Source organism: Melanerpes formicivorus, unplaced genomic scaffold (genome assembly GCF_026170545.1).
Source record: "Melanerpes formicivorus ecotype bairdi unplaced genomic scaffold, bMelFor1.0.p_v2 SCAF_8, whole genome shotgun sequence".
In the NCBI taxonomy this organism is placed as follows: Eukaryota; Metazoa; Chordata; class Aves; order Piciformes; family Picidae; genus Melanerpes; species Melanerpes formicivorus.
In genome coordinates this window covers 12,702,854-12,730,145 of record NW_027142360.1, presented here as the reverse complement: position 1 = coordinate 12,730,145, position 27,292 = coordinate 12,702,854, and the positions used below count along the sequence as shown (strand labels likewise).

The window sequence follows — 27,292 nt, the reverse complement described above, 5'->3', positions numbered from 1 at the left end:
TGCAATGATGCAAATAGGGGGCATAAGATGAAGAAAGGGATCTGGTGCTAGTTTTCATCTTGAAATTGTATCCATGGGAGTGAAGGATAGGTCAGATGCCCACCTGAATTAAGTCTTTCTTTGCCCTCAGGTGCTGTCAGTCATCAAGACAGCATTGACTGGGAGATGGGTCCAGGTCTGTGGCGGGAGGCTCCAGGAGTGGGAGACAGGTCAGAAAGCAGCAAGGACGTATTGCAGGTCACTGTTCCCAGAGCATCACTGAAAGCAGTAACGCTGCTCTAGGGATCTAGGAAGACCATCTGACTAGCTTCTCTACAGAAGTTCCAATTTGCTCATCACTTTTGGCTGATTTGATTAAGAGTCAAGGCTAATTACCTGCAGGAATGCTCCTGCTTGTCTGCCTGTGTCCACACATGAGAAAGCTGGTGGTATGAGCCCTGGTAATCTGAGCTGTTCTTGCTTCTTTTCTTCATAGAAGAACTTGAGAATATTAATGAAACAGAGATAGGGGAATTCTTCATTATTAGTATCCTCTTTCCTTCTTTTTCTCTGTGTTCTGCTTTCTGTCATTTTCTTTCTCCTAGAACAAAGAATGGCAGAAATATTCTCAAAAGCTATTCCATGCACATGCACCTATTATGCAAGCAGATAGAGGTCTGCTCTGTGCCAGCAGCTTTTCCTGTTGGTGAAAAAAGAGTGAAATTAACTGATGGATATATGGTGTGTCTATTTCTGTATAAGTAAATGTGATTCAGTGGCCTACAGTGAGTGTGGTAGAGAAGGAAGCTAGCTGAAATTGTGTGGAACTTTAGGCAAGTCTGAATTTAATTCTAACTTCAGGCATACATTGTGTTGGTTGCTCTTTAACAGATGGAGGCAGTCTTACCCAAAATCTGAACATCTCTTACCTTTACCAAAAAGTAAAAAATAGAAAAGAGCCAACAGGATTCAGTGTATCTTGTGGATCACAAACTATTCAGAAGGAAAAAACAAATGTGACTATGCTGGGTTTGGGGATTTGATCACTGATGTCCCATGCTGGTACACATTGCAGAGGTGCATTCAGCCTTCTTGAGCTCGTTATTATAGTAGAGTAATCAAGAATCATTAAGATTGATGCACAAGGAGAATTAAATCTATATAGGCCTGCTGGCTGAGAAGTAGCTGAGTGGCTACAGTGATACAAAAAGGTAATGAGGTAAGTTAGCTTATAATGAACCCTATGAAGCCAATGATTTCCAATATTCTAGCTATTCAGGACAAAGCTGAGCTACATTTATATTTAGCTATATTTGATCTGAATTGCCATCTGAGACATTATCTGGGCTGAGGTACTGGGCAGAGGTATAAAAGCTCCACATTTTATTAATCTGGGTATATCTCACATGCCAATAAGTTCCTAAGTCACTCAAGTCTTTATGCCTGGGCCTTGTTAACCCTATCAACACAACAGGCTACTAGAAAAAAAATAAATCATGGAGCTTGTGGCATCTCCACCTTCATTCATTAAGGGTAGCAAGATTATTTAATGTCAGTTTTTACTTTCTACAGCATGCAATATTACAGAGGTTAACATGTGAAGCTGTAGTTGCATATGGGAGAGAAGATGCTACAGTGGGTGCCTTGGGTATTTTGAAGGTGATTGGTGTTGTTTTGCTTGTTTGTTTGTTTGTGTGGTTTATTTTTATTTGTGCAGAAGTTGAGACTGGATGGGAATGTGTACCTGAAACTGGCTAATACTTTAGGCTTTGTTTGTAAATGAATAGAATAGAGTAGAGTAGAAAAGAATAGAATTAACCAGGTTGGAAAAGACCTTTGAGATCATTGAAGAACCTTCCAGCTCTGCTTTCTTTTAATATGTAATGAACACTAACATTTATCATACTTTTCAGAAAGTTTCAACAGAGGAAGCTCATTTCTTGCTCTTTTTAATTTTTCCATATTTCCTTAGGAGTCATGGTGCCGTGAGATCTGAGTGGATATTGTCAGTCTAACGTTTTTTCTTTTGGGGTAGGACTGTACTACCTTACTCACACCTTACTGCACTTGAAACTAGAATTTGGTTCTTATAGGTATTTTCTCTGATAAAGACTGGAAAAAAATGTCAGAAAAGCTTAAATACCACTGCACCTTTTAGGCAAGGTATTTTGAAATCCACGTTAAGATTTTTTGCTGCCTGCTTGTAGGCAATATTTTCCAAAGTCAGTTATATGGTATAGCTATAAAGAGAATAAACTTTTTTTCACCTTTTTTAGTTGGATACATTTAACTTAAAAGGATGCTGGATCTTGCCAGAGTCCTTCCATTCCAGTCCCGTCTTCCAGGGACTGTGTAAATCGCTTTGGAATGTGCCAAGACATTTGGGACACCCACACCCTGGGAAAGAAAAGAAGGCTCAACAGTTTGATAGCTTGCATTGCTAGCATTGGCTTTCTGACACTGCTAAGAAGTTGCCACTGTTCTATTTGTTTGTTTGCTTGTGGTTTGTTGCTGAGGTTTTTTTGTTGATTGGTACATGTTTACCTGCAGATAGGTTCAAGACAGGACAGTGGTCACATGGAGATTTTTCACATTTTGATGTATCATCATCACCAAACATTTTCCAACTTAAAACAATTCAAAGCACTGTGATGTAACCACTCATAGTGTTCAGTGTGTCCAAAGTTCAAGAACATGCATAGTGTTAAGTAAAGTTTGCCTGTGTAACTTACACTTTAAATAGCAGTGGGGTTTTTTGTGGGTTTTTTTTTTCCCCTTCCCCATTGAAATGTTTATGCTTTAAAATGTAAAGCAGAGAATGCACCTGAGTGTAACGTGTTGAGAATTTAGTATATTCTCTTGCATCTCTGTCTGCTTTGCTGAACATTTTGCATTTGAGGTGAGGAGAAAGTTCTTCACTGAGAGAGTCGTTTGCCATTGGAATGTGCTGCCCAGGTAGGTGGTGGAGTCACCATCCCTGAAGGTGTTCAAGAGGGGACTGGATGTGGCACTTGGTGCCATGGTTTTAGTCATGGGGTCTGTGGTGACAGGTTGAGTTGATGATCTTTGAGGTCTCTTCCAACCTTGGTGAATCTGTGATTCTGTGATTATGACTCAGTCTTAAACTGGAGAGATCATCTGTATCACTGGCCAAAGTAACTGCTGGCCAAAGCAATTGATAATTGGCCCTATTTTTGAATTACTACATGTTCAGGTTTCTGTCATCTTTACAAGATCCATTTCATAGCTTTGCAAATTGATCAGTCACTTTTTCAAGGTGAGTATAAAATGTTAATGGATCATTTTACCAACTCATTTGTACAAGTATACATAATTAAATAAAACACATGGCAGGGGAAAAAAAAATGGGCTGATGCTGTAAATCATATGAAATGCCTACCTAGTCTGCTTTGGCATCTGGGTAGGCTTTTTCAAAGAATTGACTTGTGGATGATATGGACCTTATCATCACTTTTGTCTTTCTTTCCCCCTCCCCCCACCCCTCCTTCCCTAGGTATATAATTCTTATCTTGTATCTGTCAGCTTTTAATTACATTCTTTGCATGTTCATGTCTGAGTGACCCAAACCTTTTATTACAAGCAGGTTCCCTGCTTTGCACAGTTTGCAAACTGAAGTTGTTAGATTATAAAATCTTGACTCTTGCTGATAACTTCTTGCAAGAGACCAAACAATGCGGGGTTTGCTTTTTATTTTCCTTGCATGTCGCTGGGGTTGATAATTTTCATATGAAAGTACAATCATTGCTTTTGGCTTGACAAGGCAAGAGCAGCAAAAAAGTCAAAGTGCTTTGGAAATGCAGCAGAATGAAATGGTGAAATGTTATATCAGCAAAGTTTTATTAGTGGTAACATAAGAGAAAACAAATTCTGATGTTTATTTTTAGCAAGAAGCCTCCCACAGAGAACTGCAGAATACCTTACAGGGAGAAGCAGATTAGAAAGAACATTCTCTTCAAACAACAAAGCAAGAAAGTATCTTTAGAAATGGATTTTTTATTATTGTTGTTGTAATTATTAACAACATCATGCATGGAGATGAGTGAGCGGCTTCCTCAGCAACTACTGTGAAACAGATACATAACAGAGTTGGAATACTAAGAAAACTAGGGATATAAGCAGCTGGTTTTTTGCAGAATAGCTGTTCTGAAGAGAGCACACAGCACATATTTTTGGTGGAAGAGGGAAATGAGTAAAATGTTAGAACAAGATTGGAATGGGAAAATAAGGTATAGCTTGAAAGAAAGATAGAATGATGTTTTGACAAAGCAAAGCGTAAAGAAACCAAATAAAGGAACATTTAAGACGAGCAAGAGCAGACTGTAGGGTGGAAATTAGTACAAATGGAAAGGAGCTTTCTTTTTGCACTTTCTATTTCTGTGAAAGAGTACTTTACTGACTTTGCTGTTTCCCATATATTAGTCTGAATTACTGCATGTCCTGATGCTCTGGATGTAGTCCCATTTTGCACAGCATCAAGCTACAGAATGCAAAATGCCCTGCTGTGTCTTTCATATGATCATCAAGAATAACAGCCTAAAAAGTACAGAAGTGGAATCTGTTGCTTTTATCTAAATCATATGGTTATAATTAGACTATTCCAGGCAGCTGTGTTCAAAAATGTGTTTAGACATACAGGTGTTCCTGCATACCTATATGCCTATGTTTGTGCATTTGACTAGTTATACCTAATGTCAATAAGCCAGGGAAGAGATAGCAGCAAATGGTAGGTGCTGAACAGCAAGAATGGACAAAGAGGTTTGCCTTACACTATATTGCTGTATCTAGTCTGCCATTCCTTTTTCTTGTCATGCTCATCCTACACCAGTCTACACTGACATAGTCTCCATGTTCATGCCTATGAAGGGACTGGAAATAGACTTTTCAGGAAGAGGCACCCAGAAAAGGGTTGGTGGCAGCATGCTTTTATCTAGAAAGAATGCTGGGTGCTGGAAAACACCCTATTTGATGTGATAGTCACGTAAAATGGCCAGTTCTTGTAGGTAACAGAACTATGGCATGGGTTTATCCAGAGTTCACCTAAAATTCAGCCTCTGTCTGTTAAGATGTTGTGGATCTGTCTGTGAACTGATGCTGTCTGTGTTTGGTGAATGCAGAATACTCTTGACTGTTGATGGACCAGGCAAGGGTTGAATGAGTCAACACTGGCCCTGTCTCATGGAGTGCTAGTCCTGTGGAAAAAACAAACCAATTTAAGAATAAGCATTAATTCACTATTCCATCCCTTACTGGGTGCCAAGATATTCTCTTATGATAATTAGTACGGTGCTTGTTTAAAAATAATCCTTTCTAGCTCAGCTGAAGGCAACACACGCATGAATAGGCAGCTTAAAATCCAGCAGAGGGCAATGCTGTATTGCACCTACACAGATACCGCTGATGAGTCTACCTCATGGACCTTTGAATTACCTTCCTAATGACAAATCATGCATTTAATTCATGACAAATGATACTAACCTTGTGGTTAAGGTTTTTGCAATAGAATCCTGGATTATTTCTGGGCAAATCACTCCCATTGGTGGTGGCAGCTGTATTGCTGGCACGAGAACCAGACTGATTGCATTATATGTTTGAGCTGGGCAGGAAGAAAATAATTATGGCTTGTCATAACTTTCCACCAAAACTATCAAGAGTTAACACTCCCCACCTTTTCTTCTTTTCTTACCCCACTCCTCTCAAGTGCTTAACTATCCAGCTGTTGCAGTTTTATTCACACTTCTCCCCCTCCCCCCATCACTGTTTCTTGCAAATTCACAAAAATTAGAAATGACAAACATCAGTGGGTAAAATTGACCATGTTCTTGGGAGGCTCATTGAAACTGAACTCCTATTTTGTTTTACAGAAATCATAACAACCACATATAGCACACCAGAAAAAGGCCTGGGACTGCTGGCTGAAAGCTGGTTGAACAAGAGCCAGCAAAGTGCTCAGGTCAACAGCATCCTGGCCTGTATCAGGAATGGTGTGACCAGCAGGAGTAGGGAAATGCTCATGACCCTGTACGCAGCACTGGTGTGGCTGCACTTCAAATACTGTGTTCAATTTTGGGTCCCTCACTACAAGAAGGACATGGGATTGCTGGATCATGTCCAGAGAAGGGCAGTGAAGCTGGTGAAGAGTCAGGAGTACAAGTGTTGTCAGGAGCTCCTGATGGAACTGAGATTGTTTAGTCTGGAGAAGAAGGGGCTGAGAGGAGACCTTCTTATGTTCTACAGTTAACTGAATGCAGCTTGTAGTGAGGTGGGTGTTGGTCTTTTCTTCCTTGTATCAAGTGATAGAATGAGAGAAAATGGCCTCAAGTTGCATCAGGGGAGATTTAGATTGGATATTAGGAAAAAAATTCTTTACTAAAAGAGTGGTCAGGCATTGGAATAAGTTGCCCAGGGAGGTGGTGTAGTCACCACTCCTGGCATGCTAAAAAAAATGTGCAGACATGGCACTTAAGGAGGTGGTTTAATGGCCATAGTGGTATCAAGTCAATGAAAAGCAAACCAACAAAGTGTCATGGTTGGACTCAATGGCCTTAGAGGTTGTTTTCTACAGGGACAATGCTGTGTGATTTGATCTATGGATGATAAACACTTTTGCATGTAAATGTTCATTTCTAGAGGCTGCCATTGTAACTACAGTGGAGTCCAACTTGCACAATGAGAACTTGCTGCATTAGAGCAGACAGATACTATACTTACCTCATCTGAAGTAAATATATGCCGCTACTCCTGCCCTGCACAGGTTCTGCTTAAAGACTCCCACCTTCAGGCCAATACATTGCTATGATTAATGGCTTTTACATCTTTATTGCAAAGAATAAGGACGTTCTAATGAGGTGGGGCTCACTCTCTTACTCTCATCTTATTGCTGGTTCACTGGGAGAAATGGTCAAGTTGCACCAGAGGAGGTTTAGATAGGATATTAAGAAAAATTTCATTACTGGAAGAATTGTCAAACATTGGAACAGGCTACTCAATGAAGTGGTGGAGTCCCCATCTCTGGAGGTGTTAAAAAAATGTGTAGATGTGGCATTTGGGACACGGTTCAGTAGCCATGGGTTGACGCTTGAACTTGATGATCTTAGAGGTCTTTTCCAACCTTAATGATTCTATGATTCTGGGGAGAGAAAATGATGAACAGCTTAAACATTAAGGGGTTTATGATTGTGGGGCACACAAGGGAGGTGTCTGTAGGCTTTTTCAGAGGCACACCCTACAGTCTAGGTTTTTCTCTGGGCAAACCATTTCTCTTATCTCTGTAGCAAGGAAGTTGACTTCAGTTGCTTAAAATTCAAACTCTGAAGCTGGTCCCCTCACTAATTTGGTGTCTGTCTGTGGTGCACATATTGATATAGACTGCCTGCTGCTTTCTAGGAGAACTGAGGTGCCTGGATCAAAGCTGTAAAGCCCATGCTGTACAGACAAATGGCTTGAGCAGCTTCCTCAGCAGTCACCAAGTCAGTTGAGCAGCATGCCACAGGAGGAGCTGTCTCAGGTACTGTCACTGCTCGGTATCTAAGCCAGTGCGAGGCTTGAGGTTCTTTTGAGTTTTGGATTTTTACCCCCTAAATCTAGCCTCAAAAGTAGGTGATTAAAAATGGATGAGGAAATTAAAGCCATTTCTGCTGTAAACAACAGAACGATACATGCAAAAAAGGATGTGAAGACAAGAGACAGCTGTCGCAATTCTCTTCTCAGTAAGAGCCAAAGCCTCCAAGTGTTGTTTATAAAGCAAGCCTCAAAATGCAGCTTTCCTTAAGTACAAATATAATTTGCAGCCAGAGAAATTCCATTGTCTCTGTCCTGTGGTGAAGTAAGTGTTTTAATTTTGTATTTTTTTTTTCTAAGATACTCGGACTGGGTCCCTGAATACCAAGTCCCAGCTGAACATGGATTCACATGACTGAGGCTTAAGCCCCTGATAATAGAGGTTTATTAAGAAGCAATAATGGAGCTGAACTGGAGTAGACTGAATGGACAAACCAAAAATAATGGAGTGCTTGTGGCAACTAGAAGATGATTGTTTATTGGCATAATCCCAGAGCAAACTTCTGCCAAGAGTACACTTTCCTTGCCAATTTCTTCATATGGGGAAATACAGTACTGAATTTCTGCACGTAATAGCAGTACAGAAGATTAGGAGAAGAAATGTCAGTCTGCATGAGGAAGGATAAAACATACACATCCCAAGTAGTCTAAGCAATGTGATCCCTAAGGCTCCACTTATCAGGAGACTCTACAGAGATCACCTGGGTTTCAATTCTAGGAATATGGTTTTGGCTATGGAGGCCTCTCACTTGAATCTCTTCGATATCCCTGGGTGCAGCATGCAGGGAACAGAAACATTTGGAATTTTGTTCTAAAAATCCTGCCTTTATCATGGTTGAAGTGCTTATGAACAGTTTATTTCACACATGGAAATAAAAAAGGACTGTCTTAACAAGTCTGCTGAGAGACACGTTCTCAAGAAAAGTCTGTTGCCAAATATTTTCTTCACTGAGAAATGTAGTTAGGAGATGTATATAGCTATACATAACTGCAAGATAAGCTGAAGAGTTTATGGGCAAGGGAGAAAAGAGCAGTGAGATTAAACTGTACTGCCTTGCCCTTACTTAGTGGTCTTTCGCAGAGAATATTTAATGAGGGAGTCCTCATTCACATTCCCTCTCTGCTGGACTGGAAAAGTTCTTTTTGTCTCAAAACTTGCATATCTGAATGCTGTAAATACTGTACTACACTTTAATGTGGCAGTTTCTCCACATTTCATGTGGAAACTAATCATGTAGTATACAAAACTTAAATATTTAGTAGGGCATAATAATCCCACCTTCCAAGAAAGGCCCCATGAGGCCTTTGGAAGTATCTATAGTATGAGAAAAATTCTTGGTATGGGTGATTGAGGTGAGTGCATGAGAAGTGTTTGAGCTCTAGCTAGGGTTGTCTTGAGGAACAGGAAGCAGAAATCAATAGCGGAACTATCATACATAGACAGGATCTGAAGACAGATCTTCCAGGATTTGCATTTTGATTTTAAAATCAATAAAAATAAACAAAGGAATAAAAAAGGTAAATTATTTTTCCCTTTCTTTTAATTTCTGCTGGTAAATTAGCACTAAGCTCGTGTGACTAACTGGTTGCCCAAAATCTGAAAGAGATTGTTCAGCATGAGCCTGGTTGCTGTGATTTAAGGACCAAATTTTTTTCAAATTACCTTATTTATATGTTAATAAGAACTCAATTTGAATAAAAACTGCCTTCCAGCAGTAGTTCAACTTCATTAAGGGCTGGAGCCTCCCTTTAAAGATTAAAGATGCCGACTTCTTTCTTCCTAGATGCAATCTTATCTTTCTGGCATCTACTGCTTTATTCTGTGATGCAGAATCTGGATTTCATTTAAAAAAAAGAAAGAAGAAGAAGAAAGCTCTTTAGCTGTTGGGATTTGAGAAGACAACTTTGAGGAAAGTTTTTTGCATGTGACCTGTTGCCTTTTGTTATCTGAGTCTTGACTAAACTGAGAAATAGTCCTTGAATTGTTTTATTATTCTCAAGTAGCTGCCAACTCTCTACACCACAGGTGATGGCCTTAAATACCCCCAGATTTAATTGTTATTATTTTTAAAAATATTTTTTCCCCCCCTCTTTGACTATCTGGTTCTTCTCTTTGGACCCCCAGGGTAGCAATGAGTTTGGTTCTCCTTCATCCTGATGAATTCTATCTTTTAGTTTAAAGAGTGGACTTCGTGGTTTTTTTAGTTTAATAAGAGTCTCAAGTGAACTTTGTGACCTGACACAGAAGGTGCAGAAAGACTCATAAGGAGATTCTCTTTAAAAATGTATCCACAAGGATAAAGGAATGTAGAGGAGACATGGAAGTATAATTGAAAGAACAGGGTGAAATATAGACCATCAAATTACAGCCAGGATGTCAAATAGCAAGAATTTTTGATTTGGATGGAATTTCTTCTTTTTTCCCCCTATACCTTCCAGCAGATGAGGATGATAATGCAAAAGACTAATCAGTCACAAAAACACATTTTAGCCCTCCCTGGGGTGATGAAAACAGGCTTTTAAAAATTGAATGTATTTTGACCTGTTGCATGGCTAGAAGGCAGCTGCAGCACAATGTCCATTTGAATAGTACTGCAGACGTGTGCAGGCCTATTCTGCAGCTACCGAGATTTTGTTGCAATTCTGCAGCTCTGTATTGATTTCCAAAACGGACATATGGAATATAGCAAAAGAGCTCAACAGTCTAGTGGCCACAAAGCAAGCAAATAAATTTATCTCTCTATCCCTCAGTTTCTATCCTGCCAGGTGAAGGTGACTGCACTTTCTTCTCTTTCTTTTTTCTAGAACAACCTCCTGTAGATGGAGGCACCACTGTGAGATGCTGTCACAGAATACAGCTGTTCACCAGCTGTGCCTGACACTGCTTCACTGCAGCTGTCGAAATACATTGCTCCTTACTAGCAGTGATATGGTCATGGTGAATGTTGGCAGTCTCCCATACTGGATGTCCTGGGTTTGGCTAGGGTAGGATTTTTTGGCAACTATTGTTCTTTTTTCTTTTCTTTCTTCCCCTTACTAGATGCTGGCAAGACAGCCAGCTGAGCCAGCCAGTGGGTATTTGATACCACACTGATGTTATGCCTGCTTTATTACAGATGGGCTAGCTGGGGCAAGTGCAGGTGTTATCACAGTCACAGGTGACTGTGACTTGCATCATTGACATGGCATCAATGAGGCAAGATCAGGTGGATGGGCCAGGCTGGGCTGTGCTGGCTCTGGCCATGGTGGTCAGTCCTGTGTTTTGTATCACTTGCTGTATATACTCCTGTATATACTGCTTCATTAGTGTTATGGTTCTCCTGATTGTTGTTATCTCTTTGTGCCCTACTGTTAAACTCTCCTTATCTCAGCCCATGGGGATTTGCCTTTTTCTCCTGATTTTCCTTCCTGTCCCATCAGGGAAGAGCTTGGTGGTGGTAGGGCAGCTGTATGAGCAGCTGTGTCAGGCTTGGCTGCTGGCTATGCCTGAACCGTGACACCAGAAAAGAGAGAGGTGCTGCATCCCAGCCCACTTTTTGCTACCATTAAATGCCATAGTGAATGTCTTTTGGTGAATTCAAGGTAGGGAGTGGTTGTCAAATTACACAGAGTAAAAATGGCTGTGAAGTACCTGAAAGTGAGTTGTGAGGTGACAAGTGATAGAAATCATGGACTCAAATTGCACTAGGGGAGTTTTAGATTGGACATTACGAAAAATTTCTTCACTGAAACTTGATCACTGGAACTGCCCAGAGAAGTGGTGGAGTCACCACCCCTGGAGGTATTCAAAAGACATGTAGATATGGTGCTTAGTGACATGATTTAGTGGCAAACTTGGCAGAATTAGGTTTATGGTTAGACTCAAAAGCATTTTCCAACTATGAAATATCAACGAATATCAATTGCAGAATATGTGCCTGGGCTTTTCTCTTCCTTTGCTAACTGGTATCATTCCAGAGGGTGTATGTGCCTCAGAGATGCCTTTTGCTTTCTTGACTGACAAAGTGGAGTTAACATGCTACACAAGAGCTGCCTTCTGCTCACTAACTGCTTTTGGAGGCGAACAATTTAAAAACACATTCCAGCCCGGTGTTACAATGAGGCTGAAATAAATTTCTTTTGCATGTCACATTTGGTTTTGCTGAATTAATGTTTTCCTCATTAATGTTTTAATAGATGTCCCAATGCCCTGAGATTTGTCACTTGAAGCAAGGAGATAATTTCTCTGGGGAAAGAAAGAAGGCACTCCCTCAAAAATACTAATAGAGGGCATAGGTGAGAGGCCACGTGCTTTCAGCTGAAGTAGGCTTTGACTGCCCTGCATGTTTTGGAGTGCCAGCAAATGTGACAGGGAGTCATAATGAGTAAAGGAAATAAAATGTGCTATTTTGTTTAACCTCCAGTCAGACTCTGGGAAATAGTTTACACTAAAAAAGTAAAAGGTAAAAAAACCCAAAAGAGTCTCCAACCTGATAATCAACTCAGGCAAATCAAAACTCAAGCATTTAATGAAATTGTATTACTTTTGAGGAAAGATAGCTATAAAAGATAAAGGAGTTCTGCTGTTTTGCAGCTTTCTCTCCACAACATAATAAGGTACTGGGAGCTGCACTGTTGCTGCTTTTCTACTCTTCCTGGAGGAGTCTGTCTGTACTGCTCAAAGCCTGGAACCATGGAGGCATGAGTTCCAGGAAAGTAGAGCAATCTGCATCTGATGCTGGATAATAAAATTGTCCCCCCCTTTATAATTTTTGTTTTGGGTTTCTCATTGAAGGAAGCAAGTGCTATTATCCTTATTTCACAGATGGAGAAGTGAGGTCAGTGGTAGATACTGTGATTTGCCTATTGCCATTGAACTGAAAATGTCTTTATTGGGGCAGAGGGAGAAAAAGAAAAAGAAAATACTCTGGAGGCATCGGTCTGGCTTGTATGGTACAGCTGTCTGTTATGAAAATCATGTCACAGATTAAACAGCTCTCAAATTGTGATGCATTCACAATAATGGTATGACCACTGGAGCTGTGATAAAATAAGTGTATATCTGCACACAGTTTTGGTCCTCAAAGTAATAATCTTTGGCTGTGGATCTAATTACAAAACCAGTTGTATTCATTGATTGCTCCTTCATTCACTGGCTGTGATATCCATAGGATATTGATACAACTCCTCCAGTAAAGAAAGTGAGGCTTCATAAATGTATCTCTATAAATGAATTTATGACTGTGAGAAAAACTTTTTTCTTGGCCAGATAGGGATGGTGAGAGACTCTTTTCATCCCTCTGTTTAGTAAATGAATAGGAAACTACCACTCCTTACTCTAATGTTTTCAGAAGGTACCGAAATTTGATCTCTGGCAGCTGAAAACACTGTAGCCAAGCAGGTGTAAGATGTATACTTATACCAGAAGAGGCTATTACAATGTTTATTGTCCTTTTCTGGTCCTGTAGTATCATGATAGCTGAGTAGTAGGGATCTGGGCACCTGTCCAGAGGTATTGTAAAACCATGGAAAAAGATACCACTTCAATTTTTAACAATCTCAGGCAACCAGATTGCTAGCTAAAGCAAAGAAAGTAGCCAGTTTAGGGTGAGAAAGGAGGCAGAAAGAGTAATTTTAATACAAGCTTATTTTCCCTTAGACATGTGTGCTTTGTCTCTCTGCCATTATCAAGTAATTATATCTTGTGCACATTGGAGGAGAATAGAGAGAGAGGATTTCCCAGTAGTAGTGGTGTGGGAAACTCATCATCAGCACATGTGAATACTCCAGGAGAAACACATTGATGCATATTATGCAGAGAGAGAGTTGAGTCAGCATCTTGATCTCACTCTCACTGAAATGAAACTAATTGGAGACAATGAAAGTGAGTCTGCTGTGGTCTTCCTTGTGATCAGATCCAGGACTGTTTCATCTTTAGTCTTGGAGAAATGAAAGTGTAAAGAAAACCAGTGTGACTTAGTTGGTAGTGACACAGCAGCTGTGATCGTAGTGGAAAGAGCAGAGAGGGAAAAAAATCATGGTAACAAGTGATTAAAAATGCCTTTTTCAAACTGGATCTGGAAATGCAGCAGAAATATCAATTCTTTGTTGTTTTGTTTGCTTGTGTTCTTCAGCTTCTCAGCTAGAGCAGCGAGAGGGGAAGGTTAATAGAAGAGGCTGTTGCAGAAGGCAGTGTTAGTCACTTCTTGAGAACCCCAACTTGTTCAGAGCCACTGTGAACAAAAGAGAGGAGGAAAATGTGTGCATTATGGGTGAGAGCGAAATAAGAGCTCAGGGAAGGAGGAGAGAAAACTGATTTCAACAGGGATGTTTATTGCAGCAATGGAAATTTTGAAGGCCGTGGCTAAGGAAATGTGCTCTGGCTGCGGGCCAGCAAGCAAAATGGCAACAAATGGCAACTGTTCTTTTTATATTTAACAAATGTAATGCTTCTCTTGAAAGGACAGAATGTGTTTTTTACCATGTTATTGACATGGTTAATTTCTAGATGTTAGCTTACTATACTGATTGGATATTCCGCCCCCCCCCCCCCAGTGTAGGTGTCCTCCCTAAACTTTCTGTAAATAAAATCACTTCTGTAAAACCTTGTGTTGGAAATTTGGAAAGAGCAAAGTGTAACATTTGTAATCCCCTTTGGAGGGTTTTGGCTGCCTCTATTAGATTTTCAGTTCCTTGGCATTTTACACAATCCATACTGTCTGCTGTGTTTGTTTAGCATGGCATTTCTACTTACTACCCTTTTCCTCTGAGGAAGAAACTGTTACCATGATAGTTTTGTTCACAACACTGCTGCTTGAATTCAAAACTTTGACCCTCCCCAAATGATGCTTTTTAGGTCTGATTTAGTTGATCTTCAGTGATCAACTAAAGTTTATAGTTTGGTTGGCCAAATTTTCTCTAAACCTTGCAATGAAGGAATTGTACAGCTCTTGGTGTTCCCTGAGAGAGAGAGACAGGTAACGAGAAGTCCAAATGGAGGTTCAGGTTTCTAGGTGTGATGTTAAATTGCAGAACTATCTGTGAGAGTCTGGATGGAGGGTCTGCTTGTGAGAAGCAGTAGGATCCTTTATATAGATTGTGTAAAATTGTAGTTTTAATGGAAGGGAATGAAGTCAAGACAAAAATTATATTAATAAAAAAATGCTTTTGAAATTTTGCCATCTTGTTGGCCATGAAACATTTTATTTTTGGCATAAGATTTGGGGGAAAAAAATGAAAGAAATGTTCTGTCTGTATGTTGATTGTCTGTTATCTCAAGTCACAAGTCAGTCTAAATTATGCTTAGCTCTAAAAGGCAGAATTCACGTGCCCAGGGATATCTGTTATCAACTTCAACTATTAATTTATGTGTGGGAGCTGGAAGTATAAAATGTCCACAGCTTGTGTGTTTGTCCTAGCCTGATATATGAGACAAACATGCAATCAACTACGCAAATATCAAAGGCTAGGGAAACTGTTAGCCACAAGTTAACTAATTGCTTTGGCTTATTTACTTCAACAAAGTAAGACAGGACATGTTAATTGATCATAGGTTTTGACTTTCTGTTGTTTATATTCTAATAAGTTTCTCCAGTCAAGAAACTCTTGTTTAGCAGCTAATATTTATGGCATTGGCATAACTTGCTGGCCTCAATACACATTTTTCTGGGCCTTGATGATGTCCATGTTGAAAAGAGAACATAAACTTGACTATGTATTGAAAAATGTAGTCACTGAACTGCAGACTGCAATTTCTGAAGGGAAGTGTTTGCCTTTGGCTTATCAGAAGGGTCATGTTGTGATTCTTTTTCTTTTTTAGCTAACTGCTTGCTCCTGGCTTGTTATTATAGGTACCCTGTGCTGTAGCTGAGTATAAATGCTAGTTTAAAAAACCTAAAGTTTGCCAAATATAATTTCAGGCTTCTAGAGTTTTCTTACTTTTCCCTGGCTCATGTGCTGCAACAAACATATATGTATATATATATATGTAAAATTTGACACTCTACTGCTAAATAAATTGTGGCTTGCCCAGTTCCTTCTAGGACCATCTCACTTTGGAAGCAGTTGCCTCTTCCCTGCTGGCTGCTGCTTGCAAGCTTCCTCTCTCTTGCATAGGAGAGAACATTGCTGGAGGTGCTTTTGTGTGGGGTAGCCCCTCTCTCATGCCAGCATGAAAGGAAAGGAGAGGGTTAGAAAAAAGGAAAGTGAAGAAGTGCTTGTTAGTTGAAACTTCCCATTTCTCTGTCATTTTGCTGAATGGAGCAACCTGCCAGCTGCATTGCTGTGCATGCTGGAACAGGGAACAGGGATCTGGAGACTGATGCTGAGGTGCCAGCCCAGCTACATGGCCATCTTCCTTTGGCTAAAATGCAGGGAGCTGATTTACAGTAGGTTTTGGGGGTTCCTACACTGCTTTGAACTAACTTGTTGACACATGGATTCAGACAACTGTGGTCCACTGTTTGGTGTTGTTGATGCAGCTCCCAAATTGTGTGAGTGAAGAGGGAACATTTTACAGTTAGAAGATGACAGTTCACAATGTTTTGGCTTCAAAAGCATGTGAGCATTTGCCATGGTTTTCAGTATAGGAGATCAGGTAGGACATAGGTGTGTGCACCAGATGGTGATGATTGAGAAAGAGACTTGCAGAAGCGGAAGTTTCTGCAGCTGTTACAGAAATCAAATTCTTAAGAGCCAAATGCTCTTAATTTCTGTTTAACAGAGAAAACTGTTTCCATCTCAAAGGTCTGTAAAAATGACACTTGACATTTCAGATGCACAAGACTGTTAAAGCATGCATCAAATACTTCCTGCTGTTGTACAGCTGGAGCATAGCAAATATTATATTTGTATTTAAGAAGGGGAAAGACACACATCCAGGTAGCTGCAGACATGTTTATCTTCCCTAGATGGACTGCAAAATAGAACACATTGTGAATAAGGGAACAATTTCAGAAATGGAGGTAAATGTTAAGTTTCATTAAATACAGCTTGTGTTTATAGAAAAGAAACTGATCTCCCAAACTAGTGCATTTAAAAACTGATTTTGCAGCTGTGTCTAATCTGGGACTAATCAAATTGTAATTTATTAAAGTATTTGTTGTGGGACTTGATAATAAATTATTAATTCAAGCAGGAAAAAAATGGATTAATGTAAAAGATAGTTCTGACATGGGTAAGGAGCTAAAAGAGGACTCAAAATAAGTAGTGCTGTGAAGAGAAATAATGAGATGTAGAAATCTCTTAAATCTGCCTTTGGGATGCATTTTGCTTCTTCAAAGCCTGTGGGTTGTCATGAGAAATGGCAATACATACAGTATTGCAATACATGCAGGGCACTGGAAATGAAGGACACAGATGTGATAAATCGTGTTAGAAAACCTGACTTTGGAGTGGAAGATTACACTCGTATAGACTAATAACAAAGTATTTGCTTCTATAATCTGGGACCTTGCCAGTTGCTTTGGAAAGAACAGATGAAGGGTTGGGCTTATGAGCAGTAGTTATTAACAGCTAAAAAGCCACCTGCAAAAAGCATACAAGATCCTAGGATCTGCTGCATATGCTAGCTTCAGTCAGGCTAGGAAAAATAAGCAATTGCTCACCGATTGAGCTTCATCTGAAGTTGTCTCATTTGTTCTGGATTCTCATGTTCAGGAAAAGCTTGTTCAGATATGAGAAACTGAGAACTTGTGTATGAGTTAATTGCATGAATTCAGACATAGCTGTTCCAGCAAGCTTGACTTGCATTATGATCCAGTGTGAAAATACCCAGGCCACCTTGGGCTGTTAAATAAGAAGGCTGCATTTGCAAGGTCTTAGGTTGGAAGGAGTGAACTTTCAGTTGGGCTGCTTAAAAAAGCCTGGCACCACATGAAAGCATTGTCTGTAGTGTTTCTGGACCCAGATGGAAGTGTTTGCATGCTACTCTGCTACACAATGTAGATACTGTTTTGGGTCTCTGCTAGAGCAGGGATTTGTGTGATGAAGTCCATAGGGTGGGTACTTTGTGGAAAAGTTGGTACACTTAGTCATGTGGGCTGTACTTATCACAGCAGACAAATGACTTAATGAATCAAGGTTGGGAGTTATGTGTATCTGCAGAATCAGGTCAGGGGCAGTGATGGATTTGGAGTAGAAGGCTCACATGACACTCAGAAGGTCATTTAGGCTGCAGCCATAGTGTGGCTTCTGCCTCTCTTACTCAACATGCAATTAACCCATGGATGAATGATTGATGAACTCATTAATTTTGTGATTGCCTGCCATTTTTAAATTTTTCCTTCATATTTTAGTCCCAAACAGAGACTGACTGTGAAACTGACTGTAAGACTGAAATAATTCCTGTGCTTCATTTTTGCTGGAACAAGCCACTTGCTATGATGTATTTCAGCTGGGCTTCACTTGTCACATGATTTCTTAACACTCTCTGTTTCAGTGTTTAACCATCATTAAGTCCTTTCCTCATTCCTATTGTGATGGTCTTTTCATGATTACTCAGTCTGTTTTTTGAATCATGTTCCAGCTTAACATTTAAACTCTTCTAAACCCACTATCTCTGTTTACCTTTTCTCTCTTCTGAAGTTGCTTGAAGCTTCTGCACCCCAAATGTCATTTTCCTTTGCTTTTATTTTCATCTTTTCCTGTTGGTAGTAAATGCAAGTATCATTTGTTTAAATGGTGCTGTCTTGGTCCTTTTAGGGGCTGTCATACAGGATTTTAGAAAGACTTTATGGTAGATGATTGACTTGTTACCACTGGTGTAGATAGAAAGCTTGTTACAAAAATCAAAATGTTGATTTGGAGTCCATTTTGTGTATCATGAAACATCTGTTTTTTTCAGTGTTATTAGCAGTTTTGGCAGTTCTTAAAAGCTGAAATGAAAATGTTCTCACAAAGAGAAGGAGATCTAATAAAAAGGAAAAACTATCACCTTCACATTTTGGAAAAAAACCCAACAGCTTTTGAAAAAAAGACAAAGTTATTTTCAGTGGAATATATTGTTTCCAAAACCAAATCCAATCTGACAAGTTTTTATCTTCATCCATCTTTTTAAAGCCCAGACTGAAGGCTGAACCCCAATGATTATTGACATTTAGAATTTTGTGGCCATCTGAAAAAAGAAACAAACTAATTGAATGAATACTGTGCATAGACTGTAATTTTGTAGAAGCAAGCATCTGCCCTTGCTGATATATCATGTGCAAAACAACAATGCCATTTTCATTGTGATAGTGGTTACGTCAAATTGAAGGTGTTGCTGCGATGTGAGGCAAGGCCTCCCTCTGTACAACATGGCTTTTCACTTTTTGTGCATTAATAGCAAAGGCACTTCAGCAAGCAGCCTGCTCTCTCTGCTAGAGGGATGTATATACATATATCTGCAGGTTAGTGTTTGCCTCAGAAAACTTAGCAAGTGTTTTTGGCTGTAGGGAGACTTGCACTCTTAGGAAAACATGTTATCTTAAGGCTCTAGGAGGTTTTGTTTATAGGGCTTCTGACTCCAAAACCCAGCTCTTTTCCCTGCCTGTTTTGCTGCAAATAATCCCAATCAAATTTGAGTCTCTGTTAATACAAGACAGGTTCCTTAGAAACAGTTATCCATGGCTCCTAGTGGTTGCCAGTAGCCTGTAGGGTATATGTGACCACATCCCAGGTTCCTGGGATGGGCAGCAAGGATGTAAGAGGGAGACCCAAGCATGGTGTGGGTGTCTCTTGTGTGTGGCATCCTGTGCAGCAAACCCACTAGTGCTGACTTGTTTCAACTTCTCATGCCCCGAGACAACACGCTGGGGTGCTATCTTGAGATTATGGAAGTATGTGTCTCACTATATGTGTTTCTACACAGCCACTTATCTTCCCTCCTTCAGTGAGGGATTCTGGTGGATCATTTGGAAGAGAGGAAGTGAGAAGATAATGTAGTGAAAATGGTATGTAAGGTGCAATGGTACTGGTTGTGAAATTTCACCAAGGCAAAGGAGCCGAGGGGGAAGTTTGATGTCTTAATAGTGTTGCAACTGCATTTGATTATGGAGAACTAGATTGAAGTAAACTGAATAAAAAGGCAGGTTGTGTAATTTTTTAGTTGTTTGTTTACTTATTTCATTTTCTGTAAAACATGAGAGGCTCTAAGTGGAAACATGTAGCTGAAGAAAGGAAAAAAACAAACCTGAGGTCACACAGGGCCGGTGTGCTTTAGCTCTGGGCTTTGTTTGAGTTCCCTGGAAAACACTGGTGGTCCTTTCATCATGACCGGAAACAGTGCTTTCTTTTGAAGTAAACCACACTGGTGCTGACGACTGCTCTTTTAGACATTTCAGTGCCAGATCTCTTTCAGTCTTCACATGAACTTTATTTCAACATAACTGTTAAGTTTTCTCATTGGGCTTCTAGCATGATATGAAAACTGGATGCTTAAAAGTCTGTAGGTTTAGGATTCCTCTCCTGTTTTTCATGTTGATTACAATCACATTGCTTTTGAGCAAGAGATTGCCAGCAGAGAATACAGAGGAGTGCCAAATTAAATTCAAATACATTTTGTTCCTTGTTCATGGTGGGAATTATTTCTCCCCTAAGGTTGCTGCATTCAGCAAAATGGGATCAGGTTGCCTCTAAACTCTCTGTAACACCAGTCTAGTTGAGTTTTTGAGGCCATCATACTGGCTATCACTGTTGACACCTCCTCAGAGGGCTGATGCAGTATGAGTGTCATGGGCCCTGGTTTTAAAAAAAGGCTGGATAAACCTTCAATCCAAGCAGTCTGCAGTCCATTGTCTTGGTACCTGGCCACTTACTAGAGAAGTGGGAAGTGGAGAGATTTCTTATTTTTAAGAAGTGTATTTGCTAAGGCCCTCCATTCTGATAAACAATGGCTAAAAGAGACAATGCAAATTATAGCAAAGAGAAAGGGACCTGTGTGTATAAGCCACTAAAGTTAGCCAGTTCTGAATGACTTTTGGTGATTGGCTAATCACATGCTTCACAACCCAGCAAATGTTTTTAATACCTTTTAGTATTTCAATATCTGCTTTCCAAATCCAGCTTTTAGGTTCATTAACGTGCTATGGACAATCTATAGCTGCATGTACATGTCCTACCTCTGTGCCCATTTTGCATTTTAGGCAGTTAGCATAATTTATATTAGGAAGAGACACTAGTTGGAGGGGAAGGAAAAGGTGGGTAGCAAGATGACAATGCAAATTAAAATAATGCATTACATATTTCCTGTGTAAGTTTTCATAAATGTTCTTCTCAGATGTTAGGTAAGCCTAATGAGAACTTGAACCCTTGCAAAGTGGACAGTGTAGTACTTATATGAATGAGGAAACTGAAACATAACACATGTTTATTTTTTGCACAATAAATCACAGCTAAAGGTCAGAAAAGATGAGAGAAGGCTCATCAGGAGCCTTGCTTCTCTGACAGGTTTCTAGAAGATGAGCAGTAATTATTGAATTTCCTGTAGCAAAATTTGTCCATAACATCAATGATGTAGATCAGGGATTTGGCACACAGGCTGTAAAATAATTGCTAAAAATCTTTGTATTCTCTCTGGAATGAAGATAATTGCCTGTTCTGCCAATGGCTGATTAGGTCTGACCTCCTTGTGTCTCATGGCCCTGAAGTTGAGCTTCTCAGAAATGGTGTAGGAACACTTTTAATGGGGTCCCACTTTTTGCAGTCTAATCAACCTTTCGTTCCTCTCTTTTGTTAATCTCCAGAATGCAACAGCAAGAACAGCAACGTCGAATGTTCACAGCTGCCCTCCTGGCACTTGTTTTCATTCTGGCAGCTGTGGGTACCACTGAGGCTGGCAAAAAAGAGAAACCAGGTAAGGACCAGTGTAATTCAGAGTTAATCCCTGAGATAGATTGCATGTGTGGGAGAATGTCAAATGCTTCAGGTTATGTGATGAAATCCAGGCCATTCATTAACCTTTTGACATGCAAGGTAGGAATTTGTGACGGTGACATGTTGTTCTGTGTTAAATAAGAAAACAGAAAGTAGTTTTCATGAAAGCTGTCATCTTGACAGCTCTGGAGACTGGATTCCTGAGTTTATCAGAGAATAGGTTCATGCTTGGCTTAGGAAGAACTAAACAGCAGCGATGAAAGGGCAGTTATCATGTCACTCGTTCAGTGTTGTATATGACAATGTTACACCAATGCTGTGTGGTGCTGAAATCCTCTGACAAATAACTGAACTAACTCACTGCTGCAGACCGACAGTCAGACATGCAGCAGTAATTGCTTTCTGTCAGTGAGGAACTCGGACCTCATTACAGGAAAGACAGACTTAGGGTGGGAAATTCATACCTATCAAACCCAATTTTGGAAGTTTTCAAGGGACACTTCTTTTGTTGTTTTTCTTAAGTGATTATTTTTTACAGGTAACTGACACACCAGTTAATATGACCTGTAAGATTATCAGTCAGAATTAGCATTCCCATTAAAAAAAGTTTTTCTAACCATTGTGCCTATATAAAAATATGAGAAAATGTGAACATAAATATACAAGAGCTAGAAGGAAAATAATTTCATATTAGGCTCTTTAAAGTTGCTCATAAGGTTTTGGGGACTTAATTAATTATTTGTGAAACCTTGGGTTTAATAACATTGCTTATAATTTCTTATAAGACTTGGGTTTAAGGATTTCAATGAAATAATGATCCTTAGTTTTGGCCCTGAGCAGCAACTCACTTATGTTAACAGCATTTTGAGTACACTTCTCCATGTTTTTGTTTTTTTTTTTTTTCTTCACTTTTGGAGTTCTGGTCATAAAATATCATAGAACGGTTTGTGTTGGAAGGGACCTTAAAGATCGTCTAGTTCCAACTCCCTTGCCATGGGCAGGGACACCTCCCACTAGACCAACTTGCTCAAGGTGATGTCCAACCTGTTCTTGAGCACTTCTTGGGAGGGAGCATCCACAACTTCCCTGGACAAGCTGTTCCAGTGTCTCACCACCCCCACTGTAAAGAATTTCTTCCTAACATCCAGGCTGAATCTACTCTCTTCCATCTTAAAGCCATCCCACTCACTGCATCACTACAAATCTTCATAAAAAGTCCATCCCAGCTTTCTTGTAGGTACTGGAAGGTTGCTATAATGTCTTCCCAGAAGATTCTCTTCTCCAGGCTGGATAAAATTTGGTATGGTATAGTAAGTGAAAGTCTGTGTCACACAGCTATTCCCTAGAGGTGCTCAAATCCTTCGTTATACAGTGTCAACACATACATTTCTAGTCTGTATAGTGCATAGTGCTTCAGATGGAAATGAAAATATTTGCATGCTGTCAGCTACAGGAGACAAGAAGCGACCTTTCTGAGTGAGCCCTCCTGCATGTTTTGGTCAGTGATCCCTGAGGGTTTCTAGATAATCCCCCATTCTGGAGATGAGAATCCACTTGAGAATATCTAAGTGGACGAGTAGGAATGGCAGTAGAATGGAATCTCAATGATCCACACTGCTTTGGAGTCAAAGAGGCTGACCTGTCTCTGAAGAAGTGTGAAGAGGTTGCCAGAGCTTTTGCTTTTGAAGCAGCTGTTTTACAAATGTCTCCTTATTGACTCTTTCATGACTGTTTAGTGAAGTTTAGGGAACTTTTCCATAGGTTCTGGATACTGACCACTTCTCTTGGTTTGGTTTATGTTCATTGTCTTCATCTAGAGAAAAAGGTGAAGAAATCTGACTGTGGGGAATGGCAGTGGAGTGTCTGTGTGCCCACCAATGGTGACTGTGGCCTGGGGACACGTGAGGGCACCCGCACTGGAGCTGAGTGCAAGCAAACCACCAAGACTCAGAAGTGCAAGATTCCTTGCAACTGGAAGAAGCAATTTGGAGGTAAGCAGGAGTCTCTTAAGGGATTTGCTTTGTCTTTTACTTTTTATTTAAGTATGGAGCAGTAAGACTGTATTATCAGCTTAGCTCTGCAAATGTCTCAGTGAAGGGGCTACTGCTCTATTTCAAGTTCATTAGAGCTAGAACACATAAGTCAACAGAAGGCAGCTTCTTCTGAGCAAAGCAGCTCCTCTACAGAGAGTCCCTATTGATCTATTTACTCTAAACTCAATCTTCCAGCAACATGCCAAAATCTGCTCTTGCGTGGTGTACAATTGTATTTAAGGCCACATTGCCAGTGTGGCACATTCACTCACAGCTGAGAATCTCTGCAATGGCTACCACAGGCTTTACATGACCTTGTGATGTGATTTGCAGCACAAAGCATGGGTGGCTATCAGTATGTGCAGAGAAAGAACTAAATGAAGCAATTTTGTCTGTGTTATTCAGTTCAGAAGGTTCATATATAACAGTGCAGAAAGATGTGGTAGATCTGTCCTGGACAAGTTGTCTATCTACAACTCAGATCTGATTACTCTTAAAAACAGCTTATTTATTTTTTTCTACTAAACAGCTTGTAGGGATATAGCATTCTCACTTTGACCTTACCAAGGCAATTAGTGCTGCAGTTTGAGACTTGATAAGTTCATAGTTGCACACATGTTCTTCATAGTATCATAGTATCATAGTATCATTCAGGGTTGGAAGGGACCACACGGATCATCTAGTTCCAACCCCCCTGCCATGGGCAGGGACACCCCACACTAGATCAGGCTGCCCAGAGCCTCATCCAGCCTGCTCTTAAACACCCCCAGGGACGAGGCCTCGACCACCTCCCTGGACAACCCATTCCAGGGTTTCACCACTCTCATGGTGAAGAACCTCCTCCTCACATCTAGCCTGAATCTCCCCACCTCCAGCTTCATTCCATTCCCCCTAGTCCTATCACTACCTGAGATCCTGAGAAGTCCTTCCCCAGCCTTCCTGTAGGCCCCCTTCAGATATTGGAAGGCCACAATTAGGTCTCCTCGGAGCCTTCTCTTCTGCAGACTGAACAGCCCCAACTCCTTCAGTCTGTCCTCATAGGAGAGGTGCTCCAGCCCTCTGATCATCCTCATGGCCCTTCTCTGGACACCTTCCAGCACCTCCACATCCCTCTTGTAAAAGGGGCTCCAGAACTGGACACAGTACTCCAGGTGGGGTCTCACCAGGGCTGAGTAGAGGGGGAGGATCACCTCCCTTGACCTGCTAGCCACACTTCTCCTGATGCAGCCCAGGATCTGATTGGCTTTGCGGGCTGCAAGCGCACATTGAGAGCTCATGTTGAGCTTTTTGTCCACCAGCACCCCCAAGTCTCTCTCCTCAGGGCTACTTTCCAGCCAGTCACTGCCCAGCCTGTATTTGTGCCTGGGATTGCCTCGACCCAGATGCAGGACCCTGCACTCGCTCTGATTGAACTTCATGAGGTTGGCTTGTGCCCACCTCTCCAGCCTGTCAAGGTCCCTCTGGATGGCCTCCCTTCCCTCCAGCGTGTCTGCTGCACCACATTCAAACCTTATTTGGTAACTCTTGGCATCACAAAAATGGAGGAGCAGCCATAGGGCATTTTCCATTCTTGATATTTATTTATTTATGTTTAATTACTATTTATTGTGCATCTTCCTAGCTGAATACATTTTCTTTTATATTACAATATCCATCCAAAAAGCAATAGGATTAAATTTTGAAATACTTTGTGGGAGAGATGGCAATTATCACTGCAAATCATCTTTATAGTTTTCTCAGGATTGCTTTCATCAGTTTTGTGATCTGTTTACAAATACTGTCTGTCTGTAATAACCTACTAGATTCATAATATATTTTTTTTTCCCCCACATTCAATCATTCTCTTTTAAAATTGCCATTTATTTGCCTGTTTCAGCGGAGTGCAAATACCAGTTCCAGGCCTGGGGAGAATGTGACTTGAATACTGCCTTGAAGACTCGAACTGGGAACCTGAAGAGGGCCCTCCATAATGCTGACTGCCAGAAGACTGTTACAATCTCGAAGCCCTGTGGGAAGCTTACCAAACCCAAACCTCAAGGTAAATTCCATTTGCTGAAAGCTGCACACTAGTTCTTTCAAATCACTGGATTTGTGACATCCCTTGTGCTTCAATGGGAGCTCAGTAGTGCAGAAGGTTGTAATTTCACAGAATAATAGGACCATTCAGGTTGGAAAAGACTTTTAAGATCATTGAGTACAACCACTAACCCAGCACTGCCAAGTTTACTACTAGGCCACTAAGCACCACATCTACCTGTTTTTAAAATACTTCCAGGGAGGGTGACTCAACCACTTCCCTGGGCAGCCTGTTGCAGAGCCTGATACTCCTAGAACTTCAGGTTTGCTGCATCCTCATGTGGTTGTAGAGAATGATAAAAGATCTTCCCTGAGCCTTTTTCACAGCCTTCCCTAAATTCTGTACTGCTCCTGTATCTCATCAGTCAGGCAGACAATATTCCTGAGTTGTATAGTCAGAGCAGTCTCATACACAAGAGGTAAGCTAAAGCTTAGAGCACCATTTTTAATCTTAGACCACCTGTACTACCAGTTTGCTGATGCAACTAGACTTCCAAAGTAAAGATGTTTTCCATAACTCACTTCTTGATGGGAAAAAAACCAAACAGTAATAGCATGCAAAAATGCCTCTTGGTAAAGACACATTTTCTGTATTTTTGGCCTGGTATCAAATAATGACTAGTTGAAAAAAGGACTCATTTCTTTCTGGACAGGTAGTATTGAAGGGATGTTCCTCTTGCTGCGTGTTGAAATACATGAATGTTCTGCACCCTTGGAATTGTATATTCTTTATTCAAACATAGCAAGAAGGAGACTACAGAATCTGTATGTCTTATTTAAATGTCAGTGACAGTGTAATTCCTAGTACACAGAAAGACATGCAACCTGCAGTTGTATTTCCAGGTGTCCCTTAGACAGACTTATTTTTGTTCTGATCATTAAAAGCTTTTAATGTATCCTCCTGTTGGAGTAGCAGGTGTTATGTGCATAGTCTGATTTATAGTGGGAGTTAAAGCTAAGCGATCTTGTTTGAGGTACAGAAGTGATGTGTTTTCAGTGGATTTCACAAGCTATGCTACCCTGGCATTTGTTTGCTTAAAACCAGTGAGGTAGGTTAGATAATTACAAAAATAAATGTGATTAGGAGTGATGGGCAGCTGGGACAAGCAATTTTCAAGTTGTGGGTGGTGGTGCACCATTGATCTGAGGAGTACCTGCAGGTGCCCTGTTCTGCTTGTGCAGCCAGAGACACATCTGATGAGGTTGCAGATGCTTTCTCTGTGTGTGCGTGCATCCATCTGTTTTGCAGTCAGTACAACTGTGACTGGTCTTCCTCACACACCATCCACAGAGTTATCAGATAACTGCTGAGTGTGGAATTTGCATAGAAAATGGCAAGCTGTGAAGCAGAAAGGATACAACTAGGTTTTCAGAGACTAGCCGACTTGGTTGAGTTGGCAGTAATAAACATCTTCATTTGGGGATAGATGTGACTGGGTGGGAAGGCAGGAAGGCTGTGAGCTGTGTGATTTGATTGTTTATAAGTTTGGAGGGAAGGACTTAGGGTTTTTTAAATAAGTTTCCATGCCTAAGTGGCATTTGGGAATTTATTGAAACAAACTTCCTATTTCTCTGCCACAAGGTCACTGCCAGCAGAGCCACTAGTAACCTTCTGTCTTGTTCTGCTCCCACTGAGTCAGTATATTCTGTCAATGACTGTCAGAAGAGGGGAGAGGGTAATACAGCAGAGCATTGATGTAGCATTATTTTGGGAGAGCAGTGCTGTTGGGTGGTACAGGGTTGTTTTCAATTTACAGTTTTAAAGGCAGATTGTGTGGAATTCCTGGATTGGAGCT

The 27,292-nt window shown here is 40.5% G+C and overlaps 1 protein-coding gene across 1 annotated transcript in view; it reads left to right on the top strand.

The window, feature by feature from the left end:
* PTN (pleiotrophin) overlaps nt 1-27,292 on the top strand; it is a 76,056-nt gene that overhangs the window by 28,412 nt on the left and 20,352 nt on the right. Inside the window, exons 2-4 of the mRNA XM_068142166.1 lie at nt 21,258-21,367; nt 23,205-23,378; nt 25,297-25,458. Coding sequence (XP_067998267.1) covers nt 21,259-21,367; nt 23,205-23,378; nt 25,297-25,458 — 445 coding nt within the window. The 5' untranslated portion in view covers nt 21,258. The remainder of the gene's footprint in view (nt 1-21,257; nt 21,368-23,204; nt 23,379-25,296; nt 25,459-27,292) is intronic.